Source organism: Mytilus californianus, unplaced genomic scaffold (assembly GCF_021869535.1).
Source record: "Mytilus californianus isolate M0D057914Y unplaced genomic scaffold, xbMytCali1.0.p SCAF_3, whole genome shotgun sequence".
In the NCBI taxonomy this organism is placed as follows: Eukaryota; Metazoa; Mollusca; class Bivalvia; order Mytilida; family Mytilidae; genus Mytilus; species Mytilus californianus.
In genome coordinates, this window is record NW_026262679.1 from 3,322,069 (window position 1) to 3,349,776 (window position 27,708).

Here is a 27,708-nt window from a genome sequence, read left to right on the forward strand (position 1 = left end):
TCCAAAATCACAACTGACAAAAAATATTATATTGAGTCATATAAATAATTGTGATCTTATAATCGATAGGTAATTAATATCACTGCTGCTTCATCACAATAAAATGGTAATTTCTAACGTAATCCAATTTGTGTTTTCACCAAAGTTTCGGCATCAGAAAATATTTTTGATTTTCATTTCTACCAAGGATGATTCTAGCAGAAATTCTTATTTCATCTTTGTTTTACTTCACGATGACATTGTAAGATAAGACACATGACTATTGTCCCAGTCTATTGTTTAACTCAGCTATAGTTTTCTGAAGTAGAGAAATCTGATCATGCCACTGTCGACTACTTTGTTGTGCAGCCTTAACTTGTTTCTTAAGTCTTGTCAACTGTGCTGTGTTCTTTTTCTACAAATAATACAATAGAAAATCTGTTGAGAAAATGAACAAATCAATATATTTCCATTTGTGGAATATCCCATAGTATTTTATATGAAACTGTTTATAGCACCCGTAAGTTCTTTAGGAACTATATTACTTAAAGAGACATAAAAAGTATACCCAAAACTATTTGTAAGATCAATTTTGACATAGAAAGTTGGAACATTAGTTTCTTAGTAATAAATGTATTAATGTAAAATTTAAGAAATGTATGTTATATATGATGTCAGTGTTGAAGCATGGACTACTGGGCTCTAATGGGAACTAACAGTCCTCCAGCACCAGGAATGGACTACAGGGCTCTAATGGGAACTAACAGTCCTCCAGCACCAGGCATGAACTACTGGGCTCTAATGGGAACTAACAGTCCTCCAGCACCAGGCATGGACTACAGGGCTCTAATGGGAACTAACAGTCCTCCACCACCAGGCATGGACTACTGGGCTCTAATGGGAACTAACAGTCCTCCAGCACCAGGCATGGACTACAGGGCTCTAATGGGAACTAACAGTCCTCCACCACCAGGCATGGACTACTGGGCTCTAATGGGAACTAACAGTCCTCCACCACCAGGCATGGACTACTGGGCTCTAGTGGGAACTAAGAGTCCTCCAGCACCAGGCATGGACTACTAGGCTCTAATGGGAACTAACAGTCCTCCAACACCAGGCATGGACTACTGGGCTCTAATGGAAACTAACAGTCCTCTACCACCAGGCATGGACTACTGGGCTCTAATGGGAACTAACAGTCCTCCAGCACCAGGCATGGACTACTGGGCTCTAATAGGAACTAACAGTCCTCCAGCACCAGGCATGGACTACTGGGCTCTAATGGGAACTAACAGTCCTCCACCACCAGGCATGGACTACTGGGCTCTAATGGGAACTAACAGTCCTCCAGCACCAGGCATGGACTACTGGGCTCTAATGGGAACTAACAGTCCTCTACCACCAGGCATGGACTACTGGGCTCTAATGGGAACTAACAGTCCTCCACCACCAGGCATGGACTACTGGGCTCTAATGGGAACTAACAGTCCTCCACCACCAGGCATGGACTACTGGGCTCTAATGGGAACTAACAGTCCTCCACCACCAGGCATGGACTACTGGGCTCTAATGGGAACTAACAGTCCTCCAGCACCAGGCATGGACTCCTGGGCTCTAATGGAAACTAACAGTCCTCCACCACCAGGCATGGACTACTTGGCTCAAATGGGAACTAACTGTCCTCTAGCACCAGTATATACCCAGTGACTTTTCAACATGCCAATTGTAATGTGTCTTACAGGTTAGAAACCTTGTTGGTGATAGTTTTTGTTGGTATCGAAGTATCATTTTCCCTTTAAAGACTTAGGTAACCATTTTGGTAGTCGTTTTTCTAATTCACAAATTGTCTTGATTTGGGACTGAGATTGACATATATCATTGACAATTATCTTTTGCATATTAAAGATCTTTGTTGTCTTTTCTCTGTTTTCTGTTTTTATTGTGTGCTGAGTTACTGTCTATTTTCAGACCTATATTCAAAACAAAATAAATTGAAATCAATTATATTTATATGACCACCACAGTTTGCTAAGACAGTATACTTACATGAAGAACATTTAAGGAAACATGTGCTTGACTTTGCTTTTCTTTCTCTTTTTGAATCTTGAAATGAAATAAATGGTGCAGCATCAATACACATTAAATTAATGACCCCTTAGCATAAATACATTTTTAATAAATGGATGAAAATATAAATTCACACAAGTTCTTCTAGAACCAGTGATTTGGCAGTCTACCTCATCTTTGGCAAAAAATAATAATAATTCTTCATAAAGAAACCTGTATACTCCTAACTCTCTTAATTTATCACTGCTATTATATGTAGTTGTAGCATGAAATGGAAGTGATTAAATTTGCCTTTTGAAGAGAAAATGCTGAAATCTATATATAGAGCATTACAATTTCTTCCTTTATACATTTTTGTCAAAATCTATTACAAATCCTACTTTTTATTTGTAAATCATTCTAGTGAGAATTTAATTATACCTATACAAACACTGATGATTGACTAGCACCACATGAAATAAAAGTCTTACCTGTTCTCTTGTTTCCTGTAGTAAAAGCTTTAACTGTTCTACATCATTCTGGACTCTTAAAATATGTTCTTTTATTTTGTTTTCTACTTGACCAGATAATAACTTCTCTGTATCACACTTGTTCCTCTGCCTTTTGTCACCTACATATAAATTAAAAATATAATTTCTTTTTAAGGCAACTCAATCATTTTATGATGAACTTTTTTTTACTGAAAAAAAAAAGATAGACACTGAATGAATAATATTTCCTATCTAATTCAGAAAGGCATTGATAAGATATGGAAATCTTGTCATGCTTCTCTTGTACAACTTCTTCTTCATTTGGTCTCTGGTAGATAGTTGTCTAATTGGCAATCATACCACATCTTCCTATTTTTACATACAAGTTTTTTGATTAATTGTATCTTTGGGTTGCTGTCTCATTGACATATATCCCACATTTTTAATTTCATATGATAGGAAAAACTTGGCATTTCTATACTGTATCTAATTCAGAAGGTATATCAATGCATATCAGCATCAGTTTGTTTTAACTCATGATATATGATGGTACTAATGGGGAGATAACTCACTATATAACACCAGTTAGCCTGGCATCCTGACCCAATCTAATACTTCGTCGATAGGGCCAGGCGTAATACAATCCACGTGATCAACTATCAGCGCTGAACAGGACTGAATTACTGCGCATGTGCGTATTTTATAATCAAGGAATATATCGATCGGATTGTTAATTAACTGTTGATTCACGATGCTAATCAACAACGCTTGGACTATATTTGTTAAAGTTTTCGAAATTTGCATTTCATATGAAAATAAAAATAGTTTTCAATAAATTTGTGGCAATATAAATATTTCCCGCCATGTGTCAAGAAATGACGCTATCCCATGATGCACCATTCTAACATCCAATTGACGGAACCATGTTGTTGTATTCAGCCTGGCTCTACTGTCAAGCAGTTGGCCAGGATCCCAGGCTAAACACCAGTTATATTCAATAGAAACTTCCTTTGACAAGTAATTAAATGTTGATGAAGTAAAATACCCATCACTTCTGATTCAGGTACAGGATTGTATGTTCAGATCTTTTTCTGATAATGTTTTAATTCAGACCTTGGACTGGATTTTTAGTTTGTTTTCTGGCTGTGTTTTAATTCAGACCTTGGACTGGATTTTTAGATCTTATTCTTATCATGTTTTGATTTATAGGCCAATGACTGTATGGAACTTAATTATAAATTATAAGTTATCCTGAAAAAAAGTTATCAGAGGTGTGTGTGTAATATGAACTTATTTCAAATAAAAAATAAATTTGATTTTAAGGATTGTCATAATTCTTTATCAAAATTCCTTGTTTTGTCCCTGTTTCATATGGAAAATGAAATTATATTCTAAGGATATTTCTTTTAAAAAACACAATATCAAAATCACTTATTTTTTAAGAGTTTCAAAATTGATATGAATATAAGAAGGTGTGGTATGATTTACCATAAAATAAGGCGTCTGTTTTTTGTAATTTATTTCTTGGTCAGCCAACAAGATCAGTAAAAGAAAGTACTTTCCACATCTTAAAAAATACATAAGAAAGGTATGTTTTATTCTAAGGTATCACGTCTACACTTGTTTGCTTCAAACATCTGAAGATACTTAAGGCAAAGTATATGTAATTTGGTGATATATTTTGGATTCTGATGAAATTTTGTATGCATTTAGAACATGTTGAAAAAGATTCAATCAATTTAATTTAAAATTTGTGAAAAAGGTCTATAATTGTCTAGAATGTATGCAAAAGCAACAAAAAATATGCATTTTTCACTTTAAGTTGCGATTTCTCAAACAATCAGTCAACAGGATTTTGTTCTAAACTTAAACATATTTTTTTAACATTTCAATTTTATTGATATAAAATTTCGTAAGGGGTTCCACGGAACCCTGTGTCTCGTTTGCAATTGCTGATGTCAGTGTAAAAGTGTAATGTTGACCTAAAAAGTGAGTCCATTTATCAGTATCAGAATTTAAAAAAAATTCAAAGTTTTTCTTTAGATGCTCTTTCTTGGTCTTGAAGATTAGCTTCTGTCCAAGTTTCAGAACAATCCATGAAGGTTTACAAATTTATCGTGTCAAGCAAATTTAATCCCAGACTGTCTATAAATGATAACTGTACATAACAAAGTCACTCTATCAAAAAAACAATAAAAATAAAAGGTTTACTTCAGACATTATCTCTTATTCATTAAAAAGCTTCTGCCAAAGAATCATAACACTCTATGAAGGTTTGACAAAGTAATAATTGATGTGTAACAAACTTTAACCCCAGACTGTATCTACTTGTTAACTGTAAACAAGAGTGCACAAGCTGAAATGCCTCGCCTACTATACTGACCACTGATTTTATGTTGATAGTCCTAAATATAAAGTTTTACTACAAGTATCACATTAACATTTATGATCCAAGAAAATGAGTTCAAGGTCAGATAAACCAAGCCTGAAATACATGTTCACCTTTAATACAATCATTCCATACACCAAATATAGATGACCTATTGCTAATAGTATAAAAGAAACAGACCAAACCATGGAAATTAAATATTGACCAATGAACCATGAACATGAGGTCAAGGTCAGATGAACCCTGACAGACAGACATGTATACCTTAAAATCATTCCATGCATCAAATATAGTTAACCTATTGCTTATAGTATATAAGAAACAAAGTTAACCAGGAAAACTGAACATTGACCAATGAACAATGAAAATGAGGTGAAGGTCAGATGATACCAACCAGACAGATATATACACCTTACAATCATTCCATACACCAAATATAGTTGACCTATTGCTTAAATTTTAAGAAAAACAGACCAAAATACAAAAACTTAACATTGTGCAATGAACCATGAAAATGAGGTAAAGGCAAAATAAAACCTGCCAGACTGACAAGTAAGTCGTAGAATATTTTCATACACCAAATATAGTTGACCTATTGTATACAGTATTAAAACTAGAGGCTCTCAAGACAAGAGCCTGTGTCACTCACCTGTATCTACTGTGTTTTTGGAAATCATGTAAAATAAGGTTAAAATCATAATAAAGAGTAATAGATACCCTAATAATGATTGAGGCCAAGTTTGGTTTAATTTGGCCCAGTAGTTAAATTAAAAGCAGTTCATCCTATTTTAGTCTTACAATAGTTACTGAAGACCCCTTATCATTATTTAAATTAGTTTTCAAGTTGTGACCATTTGAAATTTTTTTTTCACAATTTTCTCTTAAGACTTCTATAGTAAACCCCTATGTTCTATTTTTAGCCATGTTGGTTAGATGACAGGGTCATTGGATACATTTTTAATCAAGATACCCTATTGAAAATTGTGGCTAAGTTTAATTCTATTTTGCCCTGTAAATCAAGTGGAGAAGATTTTTGTAAAAGATTACAAAAATTTACGAAAAATTGGCTATAAAGGGCAATAACTCCTTAAGGGGGCAATTTACAATTTTGGTCACATTGACTTATTTGAAGATATTACTTTGCTGAACATTATTGCTGCTTACAGTTTATCTCTATCTATAATAATATTCAAGATAATAACCAATAAAATGCTCCGCTGGGCGCAGCTTGATACGACCGCAGAGGTCGAACCCTGAACAGTTGGGGCAAGTATGGACACAACATTCAAGCTTGATACAGCACTGGATTTGGATTGTGATTAAATATTTGACACAGCATAGGTTTCTGACACAGAATGAATGTGGTCTAAGAACTTAAAAAATTTTAATTTGCCTATTCAAACCATATCATTATTATTTGCTTTTATATATAAATCAGAAACAACCAATTTAAAATGGAATATTTTAAAGAAAAAAAAAATCCCTCCTCCAAATTTTTTGAACCCCCTAATGATGTATACCCTCAAACTCCCATCCTTCCCTTAATGGTATGGTACCTTGCAGTACAATTTCAGAGAGATCCATACACTTGAACACAAGTTATTGTCTGGAAACTAGAAAAATGCTTGTTTTTAGGCCCCTTTTTGGCCCCAAATTCTTAACGTTTAAGGCAATTACCCTCAAACTCAAACCCAGCTTTCCCTTTGTGATATGGAACCTTGTAGTACAATTTCATAAAGATCCATACACTTCCACACAAGAAATTGTCCTGAAACAAGAAAAATGCTTGTTTTTTGCCCCTTTTTGGCTCAGTTCCAGCTTTCCCTTTGTGATATGGAACCTTGTAGTACAATTTCAGAAAGATCAATACACTTACACACAAGTTATTATCATGAAACTAGAAAAATGCTTGTTTTTAGGCCCCTTTTTGGCCCCAAATTCCTAAACGTTTCGGGCAATTACCCTCAAACTCAAACCCAGCTTTCCCTTTGTGATATGGAACCTAGTAGTACAATTTCATAAAGATCCATACACTTCCACACAAGAAATTGTCCTGAAACTAGAAAAATGCTTGTTTTTGCCCCTTTTTGGCTCAGTTCCAGCTTTCCCTTTGTGATATGAAACCTTGTAGTACAATTTCAGAAAGATCCATACACTTACACACAAGTTATTATCATGAAACTAGAAAAATGCTTGTTTTTTGCCCCTTATTTGGCCCCTAATTCCTAAAATTTTGAGGCAATTACCCCAAAATCAATCCCAGCATTCCCTTTGTGATATGGAACCTTGTGGTACAATGTCAGAAAGATCCATACACTAACACACAAGTTATGTCTGGAAGTTACAAAAATAAATATTTTTGGCCCCTTTTTGGCCCCTAATTCCTGAACTGTTAGTACCATAACCCCCAAAATCAATCCCAACCTTCCTTTTGTGGTACTGAACCTTATGGTAAAATTTTATAGAGATCCATTCACTTAAACTAAAGTTAGAGTGCGAAAACCAATGTGTCCTCGGACGACGACGCCGCCAACGTCATACCAATATACGACCACAAAATTTTTTTTGCAGTCGTTTAAAAACTGCAAAATTTCCTTAAAATTACTATTTCAGGGGCAGTAACCCAACAATGGGTTGTCTGATTAGTCTGAAAATTTCAGGGCAGATAGTTCTAAACCTGATGAACATTTTTACCTGTTTCAGATTTACTCTAAATGCTTTAGTTTCAGAGATATAAGCCAAAAACTGCATTTTACCTGTATGTTCTATTTTTAGCCATGGCGGCCATGTTGGTTGGCATGCAGGGTCGTTGGACAAATTTTTTAAACTAGATACCCCAATAATGATTATGGCCCAGTAATGTCAGAGGAGAAGATTTTTGAAAAGTTGACGGACGACCATGACGGACGATGGACGCCAAGTGATGAGAAAAGCTCACTTGGATTTTCAGGCTAGGTGAGCTAAAAACAAACAAAAACACAAAAATTTAACTTTTGCCACTGAACCATGAAAATAAGGTCAAGGTCAGATGACACCTGCCAGTTGGACATGTACACCTTACAATAATTACATACACCAAATATAGTAAACCTATTGCTTATAGTATCTGAGATATGGACTTGACCACAAAAAATTATCCTTGTTCACTGATCCATGAAATGAGGTCGAGGTGAAGTGAAAACTGTCTGACAGGCATGAGGACCTTTTAAGGTATGCACATACCAAATATAGTTATCCTTTTACTCATAATAAGAGAGAAATCAACATTACAATAAATCTTAACTTTTTTTCAAGTAGTCATTGAACCATGAAAATGAGGTTAAGGATAATAGACATATGACAGACAGAAACTTCATATCATAAGGCATCTATATAAAAAGTATGAAGCATCCAGGTCTTCTACCTTTGGAAATATCAAGCCTTTAAGAAGTCAGTTAAAGACGCTGCCGCCAGATCACTATCCCTATGTCGAGCTTTCTGCGACAGACGTTGTAAGCTCGACAAAAACTTAGTCAATTTATCAGTAAAATACCGAAAAATGAAAATAAATATTTCAAAATTTTGCTCTGGATACTATAATTTGGTCATAAACAAGCTTCTGTCCAAATTTCATAAATTTCCATGAAGCTTTGACAAAGTTATTGATGACTGAAAAACTTTAACTTCAGACTGAGCCTGAGTGTTAACTGCAAAAAAAACTAAGTCCATTTATCAGTTAAATACAGTAAATGAAAATAAATATTTGCAAAATTTTGCTCTGGATACTGTCTTTTGGTCATAAACAAGCTTCGGTCCATATTTTATAAAATTCCATGAAGGTTTGACAAAGTTATTGATGACTGAAATATGAAAATGTTTCTTGAAAGTTTTGATTTCTGAGTAAAAACATACTTAAACACTTATGAAAATATGAAAGTTAATTGTAAAAAAAAATAAGTCCATTTATTAGTAAAATACAGTAAAAAGAAAATAAATATTTTCAAAATTTTTCCCTGGATACTGTATTTTGGTCATCATGGTCATAAAGAAGCTACTGTCCCAATTTCATAAAATTCCTTGTATGTTTGAAAAAGTTATTTATGTCCTAAAAAACTTTTAACCACAGACTGAACCTAAATAATGACACCTCCGACGACGGAATCTAGGATCGCTGTGTTTCGCTTTCAAAAACTGGACAAAAATACTAGGGAGCAACAAATTCGTTTTTGCTGTATAAATCATTCAAGCATGCATAATGAATGAAAAAAAATATGATTTTGCAGCTTGACACCTTCACGAGGTTATGATCATTTTGTCATTTTGACCCTTTTTTCAAGATACAAATCAAACCCAACTGATTTCTACTGAAAAAAAAAAGAATATGGTGACCCCCTTATTTGCCTTAAATATATCGTCAACAATAATTTCCTCTTACATTCATTTTGTAGTTCTTTAATTTCTTCTTTGATTTGCTGGAGTTCTTCGTGTACCTCAAGATTAGCTTCAAACTCTGCCACAACTTGTTTATGTCTTATTATCTTTTCTTTGTACTTGGCATATTGTCTGTAATTTACAAATTATCATTCTCCTTGCAGGTTAATGCTATATAGGTAAAAAGATTTGTAAAAGATGTGCCTTTGTAGTTTTGTGATTCAAACAGAAGAATCCTGATGCAGCTTCATATGACATGGTGATAACAATAAATATCAGTATTTAAATATGTTGCAAAATTCACTGTTTCTTGAAAGTTTTGATTTCTCAGTAAAAACATACTTAAACACTTATTGATCAATAACCATGATAACATACAAAATAATAAAAAAACTACCCAAAATGTTTCATTTATTTTATTTTGGTGTACTTGTAAGTATCATAGTCTTTTAAGTACAAAAATAGCCACTAACATATAACATTGATCAAAATATTCAAACCAGAACCCAGTATTTCACAGGTTAGGTCTCACTTATACATGTACTATCAAATGCAGTATAGAATACACTAAGAGAGGTTTCCATGTCATTCTTTTTTTTAATACTAGGTATTTATTTTTGATATTCTGGTTTTTCTTATCCTTCCTCATATAAGAGGAATTATTCTACTCAGAAAATAAATATACACACAACTTCTTTACCTATTATTTTCTTCTATATCTCCTTTTAAATCATTAATACCATTTCTTTCTTTTTCAGATTCTATAACTAACTGTTTAATTTCTGTAAAACAAAATTTTCTGATCACATCTTTATGATCATGATGAATAAAAAGATATAACTGTAAAAAATGCAATAAGGCTGTAACCCTAAAAAGCAACATCCATTATCAAAAATGATCACCTAAGCTGTCATCATACTATTGTCAACAAAGAGATACATGGCCCTAACATTTTTGGTGAAACATGTGAGTTGTCCTACATATACAATAACAATTGATTGCTTACTAACATTCATACACAGCTTTAGTAAAATGATGTTAAACACTTATGTCAAACTTCTATACAGATGTAGTTAGTAGTAAAATGTGGTCAAGTGCTTACAGTACAGTTTGTGCTATCAACAACATTTTCCATTTAAAAATGGACAAAGTTACATTTTTATGTTATCTATAAAAACAAATCTGTTATGACAGATTGAGATAAATACATTGGTAAAATGTTTTCTATTAGACATCATATTCTGTCAGTTTTTATGTAATTTTTCCAAATAAATTAGACTCCTGTTTTCCTTATCTCAAAGACACCATGAAGAAGAAAACAAAAATCATCTTATCTTAGTCTTTAGTTTTCTATGTTGTGTCATCTGTACTATTATTTGTCTGTTTGTCTTTTTATTTTTGGCCATGGCGTTGTCAGTTCGATCTATGAGTTTGACTGTCCCTCTGGTATCTTTCGTCCCTCTTTTATCCTGCAATCAATCACCATCTATTAAGTAAATTCTTTGTTTCCAGGGAATTTATTTTGATCTTTTTCCTCTTAAATCTGAACACAAGAGGTCAATATTTTGCAAATCTCTTCCAGTTGCAATGACAGGATTATTTGATATATGCAATACAAACCACTATCAAATTCTTTACATTTCTTGGTACAAGTTCTCTTTTGCTCCTCTATTATATAAATCTTATGTGTGACTCCAGTAAGTTCCTGGGTTACTTCCTCTTTCTTTTCTGTAACTATACAGTTATATAATGGTAAGACCAACTACTAAACTATCTATGTAGGCATTCAAATTAAATTTACAAATCAATATCAGAAAGATATTTACATACATTTAAATCAAAAATTATAAAAAAAATTAACACACAGAGAAATGTCTAGCCTCAGCCCTGTATGTAATTTTGATAAAGTAATGCAAATGTTGAAATACGAATTGAACATGTGAACTATACAAAACTTTCAAAGACAATTGTGCATGACTGAGGGTAAGGGGCCATCTTCATAGATATAAAGATAATACGGTGCTTATACATCAGCATATCAACGGCACACCAAAATATTGCCTGCACGCCTTGGTTGAGGCTAGACAAAAATAGAGATCTTAATAAATTTGAAATATATTGAATTTTATTGTTGAAAGGTTACATTGAGTTAACATAATAATGGTTGCAGCCCTAATAAACATGTCAACTTCAAAGAATATTTCTTTCTTTGATATGAAATACATTATTTAATCTGAATTAACATTTATGTAAACATGCATCAGAGTATTTTGTACTATAATATTCACAGATTTTGGAGCTAGTTTGACTATAATCATTTCTGTTTTAATTTAAAATATTTTCTTGCATTTCTGAACTTAATTCTTTATCCATATGAGTCTATGAAAATGTTATTTCAAAAATGAAAAATTAAACATAACAAACAAAAACTTATCATTTAAACAGTTAATAATCAATATGAAGTTTATGAACATTAGCATGAGAATCATTAGTCATAAATATTATAAATTTATGTCATATTCAAACAAAAGAGGTATGGAATTTTATTGTTGTATTGCAGAATTATAGATCAGCTTAGGGGGAGGGTTTTGCGTGCCCACAAACATGTTTAACACTATTCACCCATTCTGTATGTGCCTGTCCGAAGTCAGGAGCCTATAATTCAGTGGTTGTCCTTAAAGGACCTTTGTTGCTGTATATCATATTTGTTTATCTTTAATTGCTGTATATCGTATTTGTTTATCCTTAATTGCTGTATATCATATTTGTTTATCCTTAATTACTGTATATCATATTTGTTTCTCCTTAATTGCTGTATATCATATTTGTTTATCGTTTATTGTTCTGTACATAAATCAGGCAGTTTGTTTTCTTGTTTGAATTGTTTTACATTTGTCATTTTGAGGTCTTTAATAGCTAGCTATGTGGTATCGGTTTTGCTCAATGTTGAAGGCAGTACGGTGACTTATAGTTGCTAACATTCTACGTCATTAGGTTTCTGGTGGAGAGTTGTCTCATTGGCAATCATATCATAGCTTCTTATTTTTATATAAATACAACAACTTGAATGTGGAAAATTTTTCAATGTGACCAAACAACAAAATAATTCACAAGTGTGCATATTGCATGAGTGAATTATCAGTGTTGTTCGATCCAGAGTTGAATATTTTTTTATGTATTAATTTTTGGATTAGTTATTCTTTATATGACATAGATTTTTAATGTAAATAAAGAAGAAAATGCAAGAAAGCTATATTTTTTCTTTGCTTTCATTCTTGTTTTGATGCAACTTTGTTGACAATGTATTGACAACATCTGTTGTAGCATGATGTCAGAGAAGTGAAATTACTGGATTTATTCTAATAGTGAAGTTTTTATTTGACTGGGAATCACTGTATTTCCTTACTTGTATGTTGTTGTACTTGGTAGGGAAATCAAATAAGAACTTGTGTGATAACTATTGTTTTCATGCTAATGCCTAAACAACAAGAAACATTAGGAACAAGAAACATTATAATTAACATTATAACTATATACCTTCTTTAAATTTTCCCTGAAAACAAAAACAATACACTGACAATATCATGAGATAATGCTATGCATTTCTCATAAAAAGGATAATTCCAAAAACTATATAGTTTTATCTAAAAATTTTGAATTTTTAAATTAGATTTAAAAATGTTTGAACATTCTCCACAAAGCTTTTTACCTGCAAAGTCTTCAGTAACATTTGTTGCTTCTGTATTTCACTGCTTTGGCCTTTTTGCATTTCAACCACTTCATTAAAGGCCTGTGGAAGACCCATCACACTATCTATTGCACTATCTACCATTTCACCTTCTAAATCAACACTTGTACTTTTACTGAAATCTGAAATAAGATTTAATTTTCTTAATGAGTTCTGATTTATAACTACCCATGAAAGGACCTATAATCTTGAGCTAAAATTTATATGTAAAATAGAAAGACATGATTTGTACAAACAATGAAATTACAGTACAAATATACCTATGTACAGTGTACTAGTATTCTGAAATGGCAAATTGTGCAATAACCAATAACAAGCTTTTCAATTGTATTTTGCTTACCGCAAGTGGGTAAAAATTCTGTTTTGACAAATGCTTCTGTATTAGAAGAACTGTCAGATGTTAGCACGGGTATATGTATTTTGAAGCGTTCATTACTAGGCTTGACAATGCTGCCCATGTCTGGTATCTGCCTTGTGAAGTGTTCATCATGTGCCTCTACAGGGCTACAAACTGTTTCTTCAGATTCATCCATGGAAGACTGCATTGTCACCTTAGAATATTTTCTGTTCTGCACTGAAATAAGATGTAAAAAATGGATTTAATTGGGATTTTCTAGAGTTCTTGAATTTTTCATGTTTAATACATTATACAAAAGAATCATTACAAACAAAAACATTTAGAAAGATGTATCCAGTTAAAAATTAACTTCGTTTATCTGATAATCAAAAATATAGAATGGATTAAATTTCTCTTAATCTTATATATATATTTTTTTTTTATGGATTCAGGGTAAGCCTGTCATAAATCAGACAACTAATTTCAAAATTCCAAAAAAATTAGTTCCATAAACATGTTTATATTTATACATGTGCTTATGTCATATCATGATAATGGATACAAATTTTCATAGTTTGTGCAAAAATCCATGTTGCCTGGATTTTATATAATATACAGTTACAGTTAATATGAAAATAACAATTCAATAAAAAAATATGTATTTCATTTGGTAAAAATAAAATAAAATGCCTTCGTAGAATTTGAAATATATAAAATCATTATAAAATAAATGCTGACCCTAAACAATAATTCCATTTTAAAACATGTATCAATTCAGATATAAATTATAATAAAACCAATGGAATAACAAAATACATACTATGTTGAGGTGTAGGACTGACAACTGGGATTTGTCTAGGACTAACTATAGGAACAAATTGTGGTCTGTTTGGGGTTTGTATTCTGATCTGTGCCTCAACATGTTTTATTATATAAGGACTAATCTGTATCTCTCTTCTTAACTTTGGAGGGCTACAAAGTAAAAAACTAAACTCTTTACTATCTTTTTTCTTGATAAATTAAAAAAATAAAGTTTTCAGTGAAATAAAAACCCCAAATGTCCTAATGACTTTTAAGAAATAAAAAACAATAACATATAACATGCATAAGTTGAACTATATTTAGCTTGTATAATTTTCCTACATCTTTTTTTTTATTTTAGTATATTTTTTCTTTATTATTATTTTTTAAAGCTCTACCTACATGTACAATCTTTATGTACAAAGGAGAAACTACAATTGAGATTAAAATTTTACAAGCAAAGATGATTGATATGAGAGATTACTGTCATCAAGGCAAAGATTGAAGACTACATCTTACAGTATATAAAAATGTACCAACCATCCTTCATATTATTTTAATTGACCCAATTCTTTTAACAATCTATAATATAAGAAATAAACTGATTAATTCTGATGATATTTAACCACCCAAAAATGCTTATTGAGGTTCATCATAATCTTTTAGCAAACATAGATATAAGAAGATGTGGTATGAGTGCCAATGAGACAACTCTCCATCCGAGTAAAAATTTATAAAAGTAAACCATTATAGGTCACAGTACGGTCTTCAACACGGAGCCTTGGCTCACACCGAACAGTAAGCTATAAAGGGCCCCAAAAAATTACTAGTGTAAAACCATTCAAACGGGAAAACCAACGGTCTAATCTATATAAAAAACTAGAAACGAGAAACACTTATAAACCACATCAACAAGCGAAAACTACTGAACATCAGATTCCTGACTTAGGACAGGTGCAAACAAATGCAGCGGGTTTAAACGTTTTAATGGTACCAAACCTTCACCCTTTTTCTGAAACAATAGTGTAACATCACAACATAGAAAGACACACTATAAAATATCAACTGAAATAGCTTAACTCAATCAAAGGACATATAAACACCACTGAACATACACTGAACAAATAAATTTGACCTATGACACAATGTAAATACAAAATAAATAAACTAAGGGAAGAATAATAAAAGTAACATGTTATATCGTTAAGAAATGTTAAACAATTAAAGAAAAACAATATGCTCGAACAAAAATTCCATCCATTTGCAATAACTTTAAACACAGGTAAGTGAAAATAATTTTGTTGTTAGGTATACCTGTACAGTACCAATAGAGAAAGGAAATATTTTTACAAAATAAATAATTTTGAATACAAAATAAATAAACTAAGGGAAGAATAATAAAAGTAACATGTTATATCGGTAAGAAATGTTAAACAATTAAAGAAAAACAATATGCTCGAACAAAAATACCATCCATTTGCAATAACTTTAAACACAGGTAAATGAAAATAATTTTGTTGTCAGGTATACGTGTACAGTACCAATAGAGAAAGGAAATATTATTACAAAATAAATAATTTTGATGTTCATAGTACGAAGTGAAAATTTATAGTTATACCAAACACTTATAAAAGCTGGTATATAGACCAGATATAACCCTGAATAACATTAAATAACAAAAAAGCAATACAATTAGTATCAACAGGTCAAATAAACAAGAAAGTACGATTTGAGAGTACTCGCAGTTACTGACAGCTAGTTAAAAGCCAAAACAATTAATAATAAAAAATCATGCATCAGAGACTAAAATCAACTAAAACACATCCCAGGGATTTAGTATTTTAACGTCATGGACAGTCAAAGAAGACATGACTAGTGCAATGCCAAAAATAAATGTATCGACAGACAGTAGGATAGTTAGGAGTTTACGGTCTTCGACTGATGGCTGTATTTACACCACAAATTTCACTCTGGGTACAGACAAACCTGTGCATCTGGAAAAGTTTTAGAGCATGGCTGGACCTACATGTAGATATATAACGTTTAAATGCATTTTAAGTTTCAGAATATTCATGATATTAAAAACTTAACTGGATGTTGCTATACATTTTTTTTCATACCTGCAGAATGTGCCAAAATAAATAAACAAAGTTGGGAAAGAGGTTTGATGAGCTCCTCACAAGTGTTTGCTTATTTTGCTATCTTCTGCAGACTGGAAAAAAATGTATATCAAAGTCCAGGTTTCGTTTTTAATTTTCTGAAACATGAAAAACTTATAACTTAGATATATATCTAGTTCCGGCAGCCAAAACTTAAAACTTTCCTAGATACATTGTCTGTACTCAGAGTAGATTTTGTGGTGTAAACACGGTCATGTTTTTCAATTCCTTTTGATGAACCATAATCTAATAACAGACTATTATTGTAAATAACATTGGATTGATTGATTGATGTTTAAGGTTCATGTGGACCCTTCGGCTAAAATTGCTGCATTTTCACCTCAAAATTTACTCTGAGTAAAGACAAACCTGAGTATCTGGATAAATTTTAAGGCATAGCTCTAGATAAATAAAATTCATATATATTTTCTCTGTTAGAAAATTAAAAACTTAACTGGGTTTTGCAGTGAACTTTTTTTCAATGCTCCAGAAGGTGCCAAAATAAACAAAGTTGGGAAAGAGGTTTGAGAACTTCCCCACAGGTAATCATTGAAGTGAACTGTATTGATTGACATGGACAATAGAAGGACATTAGATACCTGGCAATAAGTGTACCTGAGTGGACCATATCTAGTGAAACTCAACTGTTTGTTAATCTTATCATCTTCTGCAGGGACGAAAAAAAGTGCACAGCAATATCCAGTTAAGTTTTAAATTTTCTAAAGAATAAAATGCATTTGAATTATATTTATCTAGGGCATGCTGTCTTAAAACTTTTCCAGATGCACAGGTTAGTCTGTACTCAAGTAAATTTTGGGGTCTGAATAAACCTTAACAGCTTAACGCTACTTTCATCACTGTTGGCTATTTTGTGGCAGCCCGCCTGCAGGTCATTTTTTATTGATGGGGAAGCCGGTGTGCACGGAGACAACCACCAACTAGTTCTAGGGAAGACTGAGCTAGTAATATACGTCCTTGCATGGTCCCTTTAATACTGTTACCAAAAATAAGGTTGACTTTCATCTAGCGTAAAAGTGACTAAACCCCTCATAATTCAATTCAAAATATTTTATTGTTTAAATATCAAATCATGTCAAATGTACATTTGAACAAAGGGATTGGACAAAAGGCAGTGCCTATACAAATCCTTTCCCATACAAGAGGGATTGAATAACATGATAGTATATAATTTTCTGATAAATTCATAGATCATACGTTGTTGCAGTGAGTCAGGGGAGGCAATCCCCCCACTTCTTGAAATATTTTATTGGGTATACATATAACTATGTGAACAAGGTCATTGCAAGATCTACTGAAAGTGGTGTTGAATTTTATACCACATTAATAAGTGTTGGTAAGGAATCAAATAGATCGTTTAAGTGATATTTTTCATCAAATTCACAAACTCACTGCAACAAAGTTGTTCTATTTATATGAATAACAAGAATTATTGGCCCTTATTTTGCAATACATAAGTAATTTAGTATACCATCTTATTACAAGATTATTAATTTCTTGATTTTTTTTTTGAAAATATAATTACTAATACAAAATATGAAATAAAATATTTATAAATTTATTTGCAAAAGGATGCTAAACACAATTGGTTGTTTTTTTGTGTTAGAGGTTAGGTTTGTCTTTAACTAAGACTAAAGAGTGGTACACTGTGGTTATAGGCTGATTTCTAAACAGTTATATTATCACATGAAATATTATAAAAATCTTCCAGTTTCATGAATATATTGTTGGACATAAGTAAATATCCCCTCAAAACTCCTAGCTGAAACCCCTGCAGTTAACATGAGACATTGTTTGACATGCCCTTTTTGAAATATCAATCATCGTGCTAAAGTGCCCTTTTCATGATTGGCTCCCTGCCCTTTTGAAATCCTAGCTGGAACACTGAACCTTCGGTAGGAAAACTGACAATCCTATTCAAATTTAGATTGGAGTCGAAAGCACCAAATAAAATTAGAAATATTTGATTTTTTCCTTCAAACGAAAAACTTAAAAAAAAATAGAAATAGAAGGGTGCTAAACGGAAAAAGAGTTTGATATATCGTAAACATTCGTACATAAAATAAAATATACACCTTGAGAAATGTTTGTCCATGTAAAGTTAAACGTTGCAAAAATTAACAAAAATTGTTACAAAAAAGATTTTTTTCTGCCGGAAATTCAATTGAAGATGTATTTTTAAAATGAATTTGGAAGACTTATGTTTTAATTCCGGGAATTCGTGTTTTCTGCGACGGAGCTAAAAAGGGGGTGGGAAGGAGGAACGAGAAAAAGAGCTTTGAAATATACCGTTGAAGCAGTTCTTGAAAACTAGCGAATTTAAGGGCATAATTTAGAAAAAAAATCAGGAAAGTGCGAAAGTTTACGATTTATTATGAAGACTGCAGTACCATTTTGAGTACGTATGTCAGTACGTATGATGAATGATTACTTGTACGAGCAAATGTTCCATCCCTTAAAATTACTGATATATGCGTAACATGGCTATTGAATATTGTTAAACTTTACATTAATTTTCACCACCATGTTTACATGACTTAGTTGTACTGAAAGATTGTTTAGATATTCTAACATTGTAGTTATACTGTTACAGGGTTCGAACATCAACTTATGATAAGACTCCTGGCCCTGATGATTTTAGAAAAATTGCTAATTTCAGTAAGTTTGATAATATGATTAAGTCATGGAATGGAAATAGTTGTAGGTGCAGTTTGTATAAAAAAAAAAGGAATGTAGGACTGAAAGTCACAGGACAAAAAGTCACAGACAAAAAGTCACGGACAAAAAGTCACAGGACAAAGTCACAACTCAGTTTTGAGATTATTTTTCTTTAAACAAGAAAACACTAATTTTAAAAATATTTTTTTTGGTTTTTTTTCTTGAACTATTATATATGAAGCAACTTTGTAATTAAAATTTATTCAATAAATATCAATAAGGATCAAATAATTGTTATGAAAACAAAATGTCAAAGTGGCTTCGTACTTAAATGGCTTCATTGTGCCAAGAAATATATCCTTTGCATGATTAAAATTTAATAAATTTTCATTTTTCAAGGCTTATGAACAATGTCCTCAACTTAAAAATGAATATATGAAATAAAAAGAAAATATTTCAATATCTTTCTCTTATATATTCAAACAATTGTCAACAAATTATTTGTGACTTTTTGTCCTATCAAATTTGTGACTTTATGTTCTGTGACTTTTTGTCCTGTGACTTTCTGTCCGTTTACAAAAAAAAAAGATGTGGTATGATTGCCAATGAGACAACTCGCCACAAGAGACCAAACGACACACTGACAGAAGTTAAAAACTATAGGTCACCGTACGGCCTTCAACAATGAGCAAAGCCCATACCGCATAGTCAACGTTAAAAGGCCCCGAAATGACAAATATAAAAAAATTCAAACGAGAAAACTAAAGGCCTAATTTATGTACAAAGTAATGAACGAAAAACAAATATATTCACAGCAACAAACGACAACCACTGAAATACAGGCTCCTGATTTGGGACAGGCACATACAGAATGTGGCGGGTTAAACTCGTTTGAAGGCGCCAACTCTCCCCTAACCTGGGACAGTAGTGTAACAATACAACATAAGAACAAACCATAAAAATCAGTTGAAAACGGCTTAACTCATCAGATGGATACAATTAATAGAACTACATCTAACAATAACAGAGTGGATGTGGACGGGTACTTATACATCCCCACAACAAAAAGACACTAGTACAGATCTGAGAGTACTTGCAGTTACTGACAGCTAGTTCAAAGCCAATAACAACTAATTAAAAAAAAATCATGCATCTAAGACTAAAATATCAATCAGTACACATCCAACATGCAATGGATTTAGTGTAAAGACGTCATTAACAGTTAGAGAAAAACATGACCTTGTGCAATGCCAAGATACAGGTATCGACAGATTGTAGAGCCATGAATGTGCACATATATATATAAAAAAAATATTTAGTTTGATTTTAATTTACCGATAACAAAATCAATATTAATACCAATAAAAACAATATTCAAAGATCTAAGTGCACATTATTAATATATTTTGTTATTTTTTTATCATTTAGATTATATCATATCTTTAATCTTTTATGCTATGCATTTTACTAGCTTTCTAATCATGCTTACGTTACATTTTTTATTTGCTTTTAGCTTTAAAATCACGATGATGATAATAAATTTTATTTTCAATAGAGGACCCATTAGGACAAAATCAGTACAGTGATAAGTGTATTAAACATTTACAATATAGAAAATACAAATGAAAAAACCCAGCTATCATGGAATATGTCTAGCTTGTCATGCTTATAAATCTGCTTAGTGACTACTACTATACTTAAGTATAGTGCTTCATTCTGTGTTTTATGTAACTTATTGAATGCTTTTTTTTTTATTGTATCATTATGCCTTGTATGTCGGTTAAAACCACAATAGAGCTTATATTATGTCCTTCATTGTTTACTATGCCGACAGTAAATAAAGATTATTCATTTATGCTAAATCATTTACGTACGTGAATTAAGTTGAAGCATTTACTAAGAAGACGGTCAAGCTGTATATTTAAGTACGCAACATTTGTTGCAAACAAAGAATGTTCATATTCCACCATCAAAATCCAATTTATGTGAATAAATAGTATACTGACCGTTTGATGTAACACGGGAAATGCTGCAATAGAATTTTACATTATGAATACATTACGGCCATTATTTAGCGGAGAAATTAAAAAAAAAAATCTGTTTTTGGCTAAAAAGATATATATGCACACAAACCACCATTTTGTTCTTTTGAAATCGATTATGTACTGCTTTAAGATTGCTCTTTTTCTGTATGTATTTGTATTGGCAAGAAAATCGTCTACGGCATTCTATTACTAATCGGTGCTTTGCTTTTGCACCAATTGGCATTTCATTTCATTTGCAAAAGTATAAAGAATAGCTGCGGAAAATAAAAGAAGTAGGTAATAAAATACGGATTACAGAAATGAATCGATCATGTACAGAAAAAAGAAATCCTATAATTTACAGATAAACTTACTGAAGGGACATTAGCTACGATTTAGACAAAAAATTAAAATACGTACAATTCTTTTTGTTTCAAGTATTATTTAAAGCGTAATTTTTGAAATAATATTTCGTTTTAAGCAGTCGGTTTGGCCCAAATTTGTCAAAAAAGCTTAAAAACATCGCTGATGTATTATTGACTTGCAAGTCAATAATTAACCTCATTGAGACCTTCATTTTAACCCCTTAGCTGAAGATTGGTAACACATGTACTAAATGTGTTCAGCTATTAAAAGGTAAAGAATGTCAACATTGAAAGTGAAAAAAGGATGAACCATTTGGTTGCCTGATTCGATCCATAAAAAGTTATTCTTATACAGGTGAAAACGATGATAAACATTCTTTTTTAACCCTATAATATGAAATCAAACAGACCTAGAAAAATCCATTGCACGTGGTCGCTATCTATCTATCTATATTTATATTTATGTTTATATCTGGTTTTATGACCTTCGGCAGTCTTTGGAGATCATCTCGATGGTTCATTAGATGACATATAGACTAAAATACACACGAAATGCTGATACATATTATCTAGTCCATGCATTGGTAATTGTTAATTTTAAACTTTTTGTAATTTGGATATACCTTTAGTATGTTATAAATCAAATATGAGAATTTGAGTCAAACCGGTGAACATGAATTTGACAGCTAATGCCCCTTTATTATTAATAAAATAATTTTCGTGATAATTTTATAGAATAAGTGATATTTTCAAAGAAAAGAAAAATGTCCCAAAAAAATTGAAGAATACAGAAATAAAAGAAACACCACCCAGACCCTCACTGATCTACTACAATTTTATTCATCTGGACAAAACCAAATCGTTAACATAATCGTTAACATAAAAATATATCGAAAGTGTAGTTTTACACATTTTTATTAAAACAACTTGTAAAAAAGAAATGTTGAAAGATTTGTCGTAGATGCAAAATTAACTTGTAACATTTATGCGCAGTTACTTTTTACAAAAGCTCCTGGAATTTTGTCCAGCCTTCCTCAAGATTGTCGGCAAATCCAAGGTATTTGTCACAATAAGTAGTAAGCCCGTCGGCACGTTCTTTTATGAAATAACTAGCTAATTCCATTCTTCTTTTCTTCATTCGTTCACCATCGTTCAAATCTGTTCTTTTCTCTCTTTTCTCATATACAGAATCTTGTTCTGGCGTTGTTGCATCTTCTTTAATAATGTCTTGTGATATAACCTCCCAAGCAGCGTCGCCATCAATGTGAAAATCAAAGGTACTAGTATCGTCATGCAAATCAACCCGAAATAAACCAACTGAATCTGGTAATGGAAAATTGGCTGTGTTTGGATCACCACTTGGTATCGAAGGATGTCTAGGAATATTGCCACAGCATTTTTCATATAACTGGAAAAATCTAGCCAGCAACTCTAAATACTGAATTTGATACATAGTTATATCTTCGTCCTGATTTAAATCATTTTCAATTCCTTTAGCATCTTTAAAGATATCTTCTGTGTATTCTTTATCACTGTATTTATGTAATCTCCCAACCTTACTTCCTTGTTCATATTCAGCCGGTTGATTTTCCTGTCCTGGAGGAATAGAAGCCGTCGTTCTAGGCTCCTTCTGATTGTAATTTAGATCATGTTTCAAAACCTGCCTATTTGGAGACTTTACTCTTGTTTCTGTAACTGAACTTTGCCCACATCCCATAATTTAAATATATCTGAAATAAAACTTGACCTTAATAACAGACAGTGACTCAAATTTTTAAAATGAAAATAAATCTCAAAGAAATCACAATATATATCGCACTCACTGTAGTAATTTTAAATAGCGAGCCTTTTACAGATTTTATATGACATACATTTTTAGATTTTGCTGTCCTTTTTAGCTTACCTGGCCCTATGGTTTGTCTTCACTTGACGCCATTGGTTGTCGTCCGTTGACGTCGTAAACTTTTAAAAAATATTTTCCTATGAATCCTCTTCTAACTCCAATTTCAGAAAAATAGTTAAACTTGATGATCTGTAGGGTCTTAAGTATAAAATTTGTGTTTTTGTTCCTGCAAATCAAGTCCTTAAATGACGATGTTTGACTTATTTTATTGTTTTTATGAAAATAAGAAGATGTGGTATTATTGCTAATGAGATAACTCTCCACCAGAGACCAAATGACATAGAAGTGAACAACACCGAAACTATAAAAAGAAAAAAAAATGATTAGATATACTGGATATATTATAGGAGTTATACTGATTTTTCTGTTTTTGTTTATTATCTACAAAAATGCAACGATTGAAACGATCGGAAGAGTCCTTATAGGAGTGTTTGGACTGAAACGACAATTGTTGACTTATCTTCGCGTTTATTTTTGTGCTTATTATCTTGAAAACTGTAAAATATATGTAAAAACTGTACATGTTTATAACCCTGCCAAATTCTTTATGTGCCTGTCCTTGGGCAGGAGCCCGTAGTTCATTGGTTGTCGTTGATTCATGTTTGTCATATTTGTTTTTCGTAAATTGTTTTGTTATACATTAGGCCGTTAGTTTTCTCTATTGAATTGTTTCACATTTTTTTTTATGTCGGGGCCTTTTATAGCTGACTATACGGTGCTGGTTTTTCTCATTGTTGAAGGCCGTACGGTTGCCTATAATTACTTACGTTCATTTCATTTGAACTTTGGTGGATAGTTGTCTCGTTGGCAATTATACCACATCTCCTTATTTTTATATAGCAAAAATGATTAGCTTGACAAGATAAAATTATGACAGGTGAGCGATTATGGCTCTTAGGAGCCTTTTGTTTTCTTTCTATGTGCTAATTTTGTTTTAGACCAGAACTCTATCAAAATGTGATATGGACTGTTTACTTCTCAGCCTGTATAGCCTGGTTTCATAGATTATGTGCAATAGCAATGAAAAATTTGATAAACAGGTCTATAAATGTATAGAACGCACGTAAAACCTGACGAAAATTAGTTTAGTGCTTAATGATAAGTAAATATAAGGGGATCACCTGACTCGTTGTTGCTTACAAAAACATTAAAAAAAAACTATGAACTTTCAGCTTGCCGACGGTACGCTTTTTTGTCCGTGTCACTCTGCAAATCGAGACATATTTTTTTTTCTACTGAAAAACGTAATCCGGTGACCCAATATACATTGATATAAAAAATGAAAATTGTCATTTTTAAGGCAATTCCATATTTTTTTATTAAAAAAATATTTTGACAGGTTTTAAAACAAAATGACATTTTAAAAAGACAAAAATGTTTTGTTCGCCGATTGTTTACACACATTCTATATTATCATACATCTGTTCACAATTTTTTAATTGAACATATCCCTGGTATTATTCAGTCTTGATTATTTTTTTTCCCGATATTCCGATATTCAAATGAACTTCAACGAGTTCTTAAACTAAATGCAAACAAAATTTCTTAAAAACTCAAAAATCTGCCCAATAATGGTTACTTCACCTTAAATTGCAACTAAATGTTTTAAATCTCTTTTATTTATTTTAACTCAATACTTACATGTTCAAGTTCATAAGAGACCCATCTACATTCAACTCGTTTTTATGCAATACAGAACGGTCTAATTGTTAACGTATTGACATTTTTTAGCAGTATTCAAGAGTCAACAAAGAATTTAAAAAACATTTCGCAAGTATTGATATAATTAAATGACCGAGAGCAATAATGTGTTATCAAAATGTTAAGACTTATTATGACAAGTTGCTACAACAAACCAGAAGTCGAGTGTAATTCTGGGTAGACAAAGGTTAAAAAATGGTATACAGTAATATTTGCAATCCGTCTCCAAAATTATTAATTAAAAATCTTTTTTAATGGAATTTTATTTCAGTTAATAAGGACGTCAACTATTTTTAGGTGCGATTTTTTTTTTACAAAAGTCAAGTATGTATAAAAACCTGAATACGCGAGGAACGACATGACCAAAGGAAGCTAAAGAGAATAGCCAAATTCGGTAGAGTCAACTTTGCCTGAGGGAGTTGGAAGCCTTTGTTTTTTTTTCAATTTAAGAAAAGTATGTTGTAAATCATGACAGTACCCGAAGCAAAGACTACTGAGATAGTGTCTGATACCCTCGAGGACTATCATTCCTCCATCAGTGGTATCGACCAATGCTAGTACATGAAAATAATACCATAAATTCCGTGCGTCCGAAGCGCTTTTGTGTAATAACGTTCACCAGGAACTCTCAAACCTAAACTTCATAAAAAAACATGGTTGATATAAATATGAGGTGAATAAAAATGCTAGTATATATAAATAAATAATATACAAGTATAACATTTTCGATATTGCAAATATTTGACTGCTAAATCTCTAATAGAAATTTCACAGTTATGTCCAGATCTAAATGAATTACGAATAGCCGGATGGACAGCTGCTTGTGATACAGACGATGCTGTGGTACGACTTTTCTCAAACTGTACTAACTTACAGTTACTTTTATGTTCAGGTATTCAAGATACAGAGGAAACAAATTTCACAACCAGAACCATAGAATCCATAGCCAATTATGGACACAACATAAAGCAACTTCACTTTTCATTAAACTATTTTATCACAATCGATGATCTACAAAAGGTCTTGTCTCAGTGCAACAACCTTGAGCAAATAACCTTGTATGTGAACGAAAACACTGCATTGTATTTTGGAGACATTGAGATTCTAATAGCTAATTGTGATACTAAAAAGATTGGTCTCAATTCTTATAAACGTTTGATGACTACATGCTGCCAGATTTCTGATTATTTTTTTTTTATATATATCTGACACGTTGCACATTCGTATATTTACACATTTTTTCTATGGTTATAAATCTGGCATTTAACCACAATATTCCTTGGAAATCAGAATTTATTTTCTCGTCTTATTTTTTTTTAATATCTGACACTTTGTACATTCTTATAGATGTCTTGGTTAACAAATTTTTATAGGGCTATAAATCTGGCATTTAACCAAAATATTCCTTGGAAATCAGAATTTATTTTCTTGTCTAATTTTTTGTGTGTTCTGTTTTGTTTTAGGAGGAAGGAGGGATAAATTGTGTGAAAACTGTATTATCTTAACCAAACCATGCTCCTCGTAGTGGCAATCTTCATATCTTTGTCGCCGATCGGCAGACATATTTCATTGGAATAGATTTTTCATCGTTTACTGCTTTTTCAAATGATTTTCACCACAGTATTCAGTCTAAGAATCTTATATTTCTACGTAACATGAAAATTATTTAAGCCGTTCTCCGTATATGCCACACTCGTTTCGTCCTACAAAAACCTGCGTATTGCTACTTATCATCGATAGTACATAAGGAATTACATAAATAGTAATTTATATTTCGTTAAATGATCGAAAGCAAAATAAAACTTTTGAACGCTAAGATTGAGTCTGTTCTATCAGCTGTTCAACTTTTGTATTCGGTTTTGGATTTTCAAATAATTTGACTTCACTTAATCACTTAAGGAAAATAAACTATTTTACATGGTGAATAAATCACGAATGATTATTTGCTTTTCATATTTCAAAAGTGCATTCAAAACTTTTAAAAGAAAAATCAATGTAGGCCTGAATCTTTTTTGTATGTATGTCGAGAATACGTGAATAAATTGTAATCTGTCTATAGAATGCCCAAGTATACAAGTGTAACGTCACAAAGTCTTTACGTTATAAAACATGAAATACTTTACGTTCCCGAGTTGTGTTCGCGCTGTATTTACAACAATGTATGTCCGGCGATTCAATTCTTCTAATTTTTTTCCAAGTCGTCGGTAAATTATTTCGGTTATACTCTGATTCAACGCCGTACAATTACTTTCCATGGACAAGGGTATATAGGTAAAGAATGATATCAAATACTTAAAAGGGTGGTTAAAAATATGAAACATAAGAAATATTAGCTAAAATTATGCGATTAAGCCTTTAATATACACTTATAAGTTGATAGCTTTCCAAGGATTGCCAATAAAAGCATTTCCGCTTATTTCCAATGGGGTCCTTTTAATGTATATCACTTGTTAACAACGAGCAAAATAGCACAAATTCAGCCTATTTTTTTAGATGTTATTTAGATATTCAGGCACACTTCACCGATTTCTAAGATATAATCATAAAGGGAAATCACACTATTGTTTATACGCATCGATCACGGCGCCGCTATAGCGTCGTGACCGTATTATGACGTCGCCGTTTCGAGTCCGTCGTAAAGGTTGCTAATTTCTAAAATGGCGGCCCGCTCAAAGGACG

At 32.0% G+C, this 27,708-nt stretch overlaps 3 protein-coding genes across 5 annotated transcripts in view; 1 reads left to right on the forward strand and 2 right to left on the reverse strand.

The window, feature by feature from the left end:
* The window catches only part of LOC127733848 (uncharacterized), a 282,424-nt gene that overhangs the window by 176,214 nt on the left and 78,502 nt on the right, over positions 1 to 27,708 (forward strand). The gene's annotated exons all lie outside the window — the stretch shown is intronic.
* Positions 2 to 13,608, reverse strand: LOC127733347 (E3 ubiquitin-protein ligase BRE1A-like). Its single transcript, XM_052242716.1, has 8 exons — positions 13,500 to 13,608; positions 13,025 to 13,054; positions 10,936 to 11,049; positions 10,016 to 10,097; positions 9,320 to 9,447; positions 2,517 to 2,656; positions 2,026 to 2,082; positions 2 to 394 (listed from the first exon to the last, which is right to left on the reverse strand). Exons 1-8 carry the CDS (start codon positions 13,606 to 13,608, stop codon positions 260 to 262), a joined length of 795 nt encoding a protein of 264 aa, XP_052098676.1. The 3' UTR covers positions 2 to 259.
* On the reverse strand, positions 22,323 to 25,066 carry LOC127733852 (uncharacterized). Its single transcript, XM_052243265.1, has 2 exons — positions 24,970 to 25,066; positions 22,323 to 23,155 (listed from the first exon to the last, which is right to left on the reverse strand). Exon 2 carries the CDS (start codon positions 23,140 to 23,142, stop codon positions 22,426 to 22,428), a length of 717 nt encoding a protein of 238 aa, XP_052099225.1. The 5' UTR covers positions 23,143 to 23,155; positions 24,970 to 25,066; the 3' UTR covers positions 22,323 to 22,425.

Coding starts and splice junctions, on each gene's coding strand:
- LOC127733347 (XM_052242716.1), bottom strand. CDS start 13,608: ATGCAGTCTTCCATGGATGAATCTGAAGAAACAGTTTGTAGCCCTGTA. Junction 11,050..13,024: donor TGTTACTGAAGACTTTGCAG/GTAAAAAGCTTT, acceptor ATAACTGTATAG/TTACAGAAAAGAAAGAGGAA. Junction 2,083..2,516: donor TACAGGAAACAAGAGAACAG/GTAAGACTTTTA, acceptor TTTCATTTCAAG/ATTCAAAAAGAGAAAGAAAA.
- LOC127733852 (XM_052243265.1), bottom strand. CDS start 23,142: ATGGGATGTGGGCAAAGTTCAGTTACAGAAACAAGAGTAAAGTCTCCA.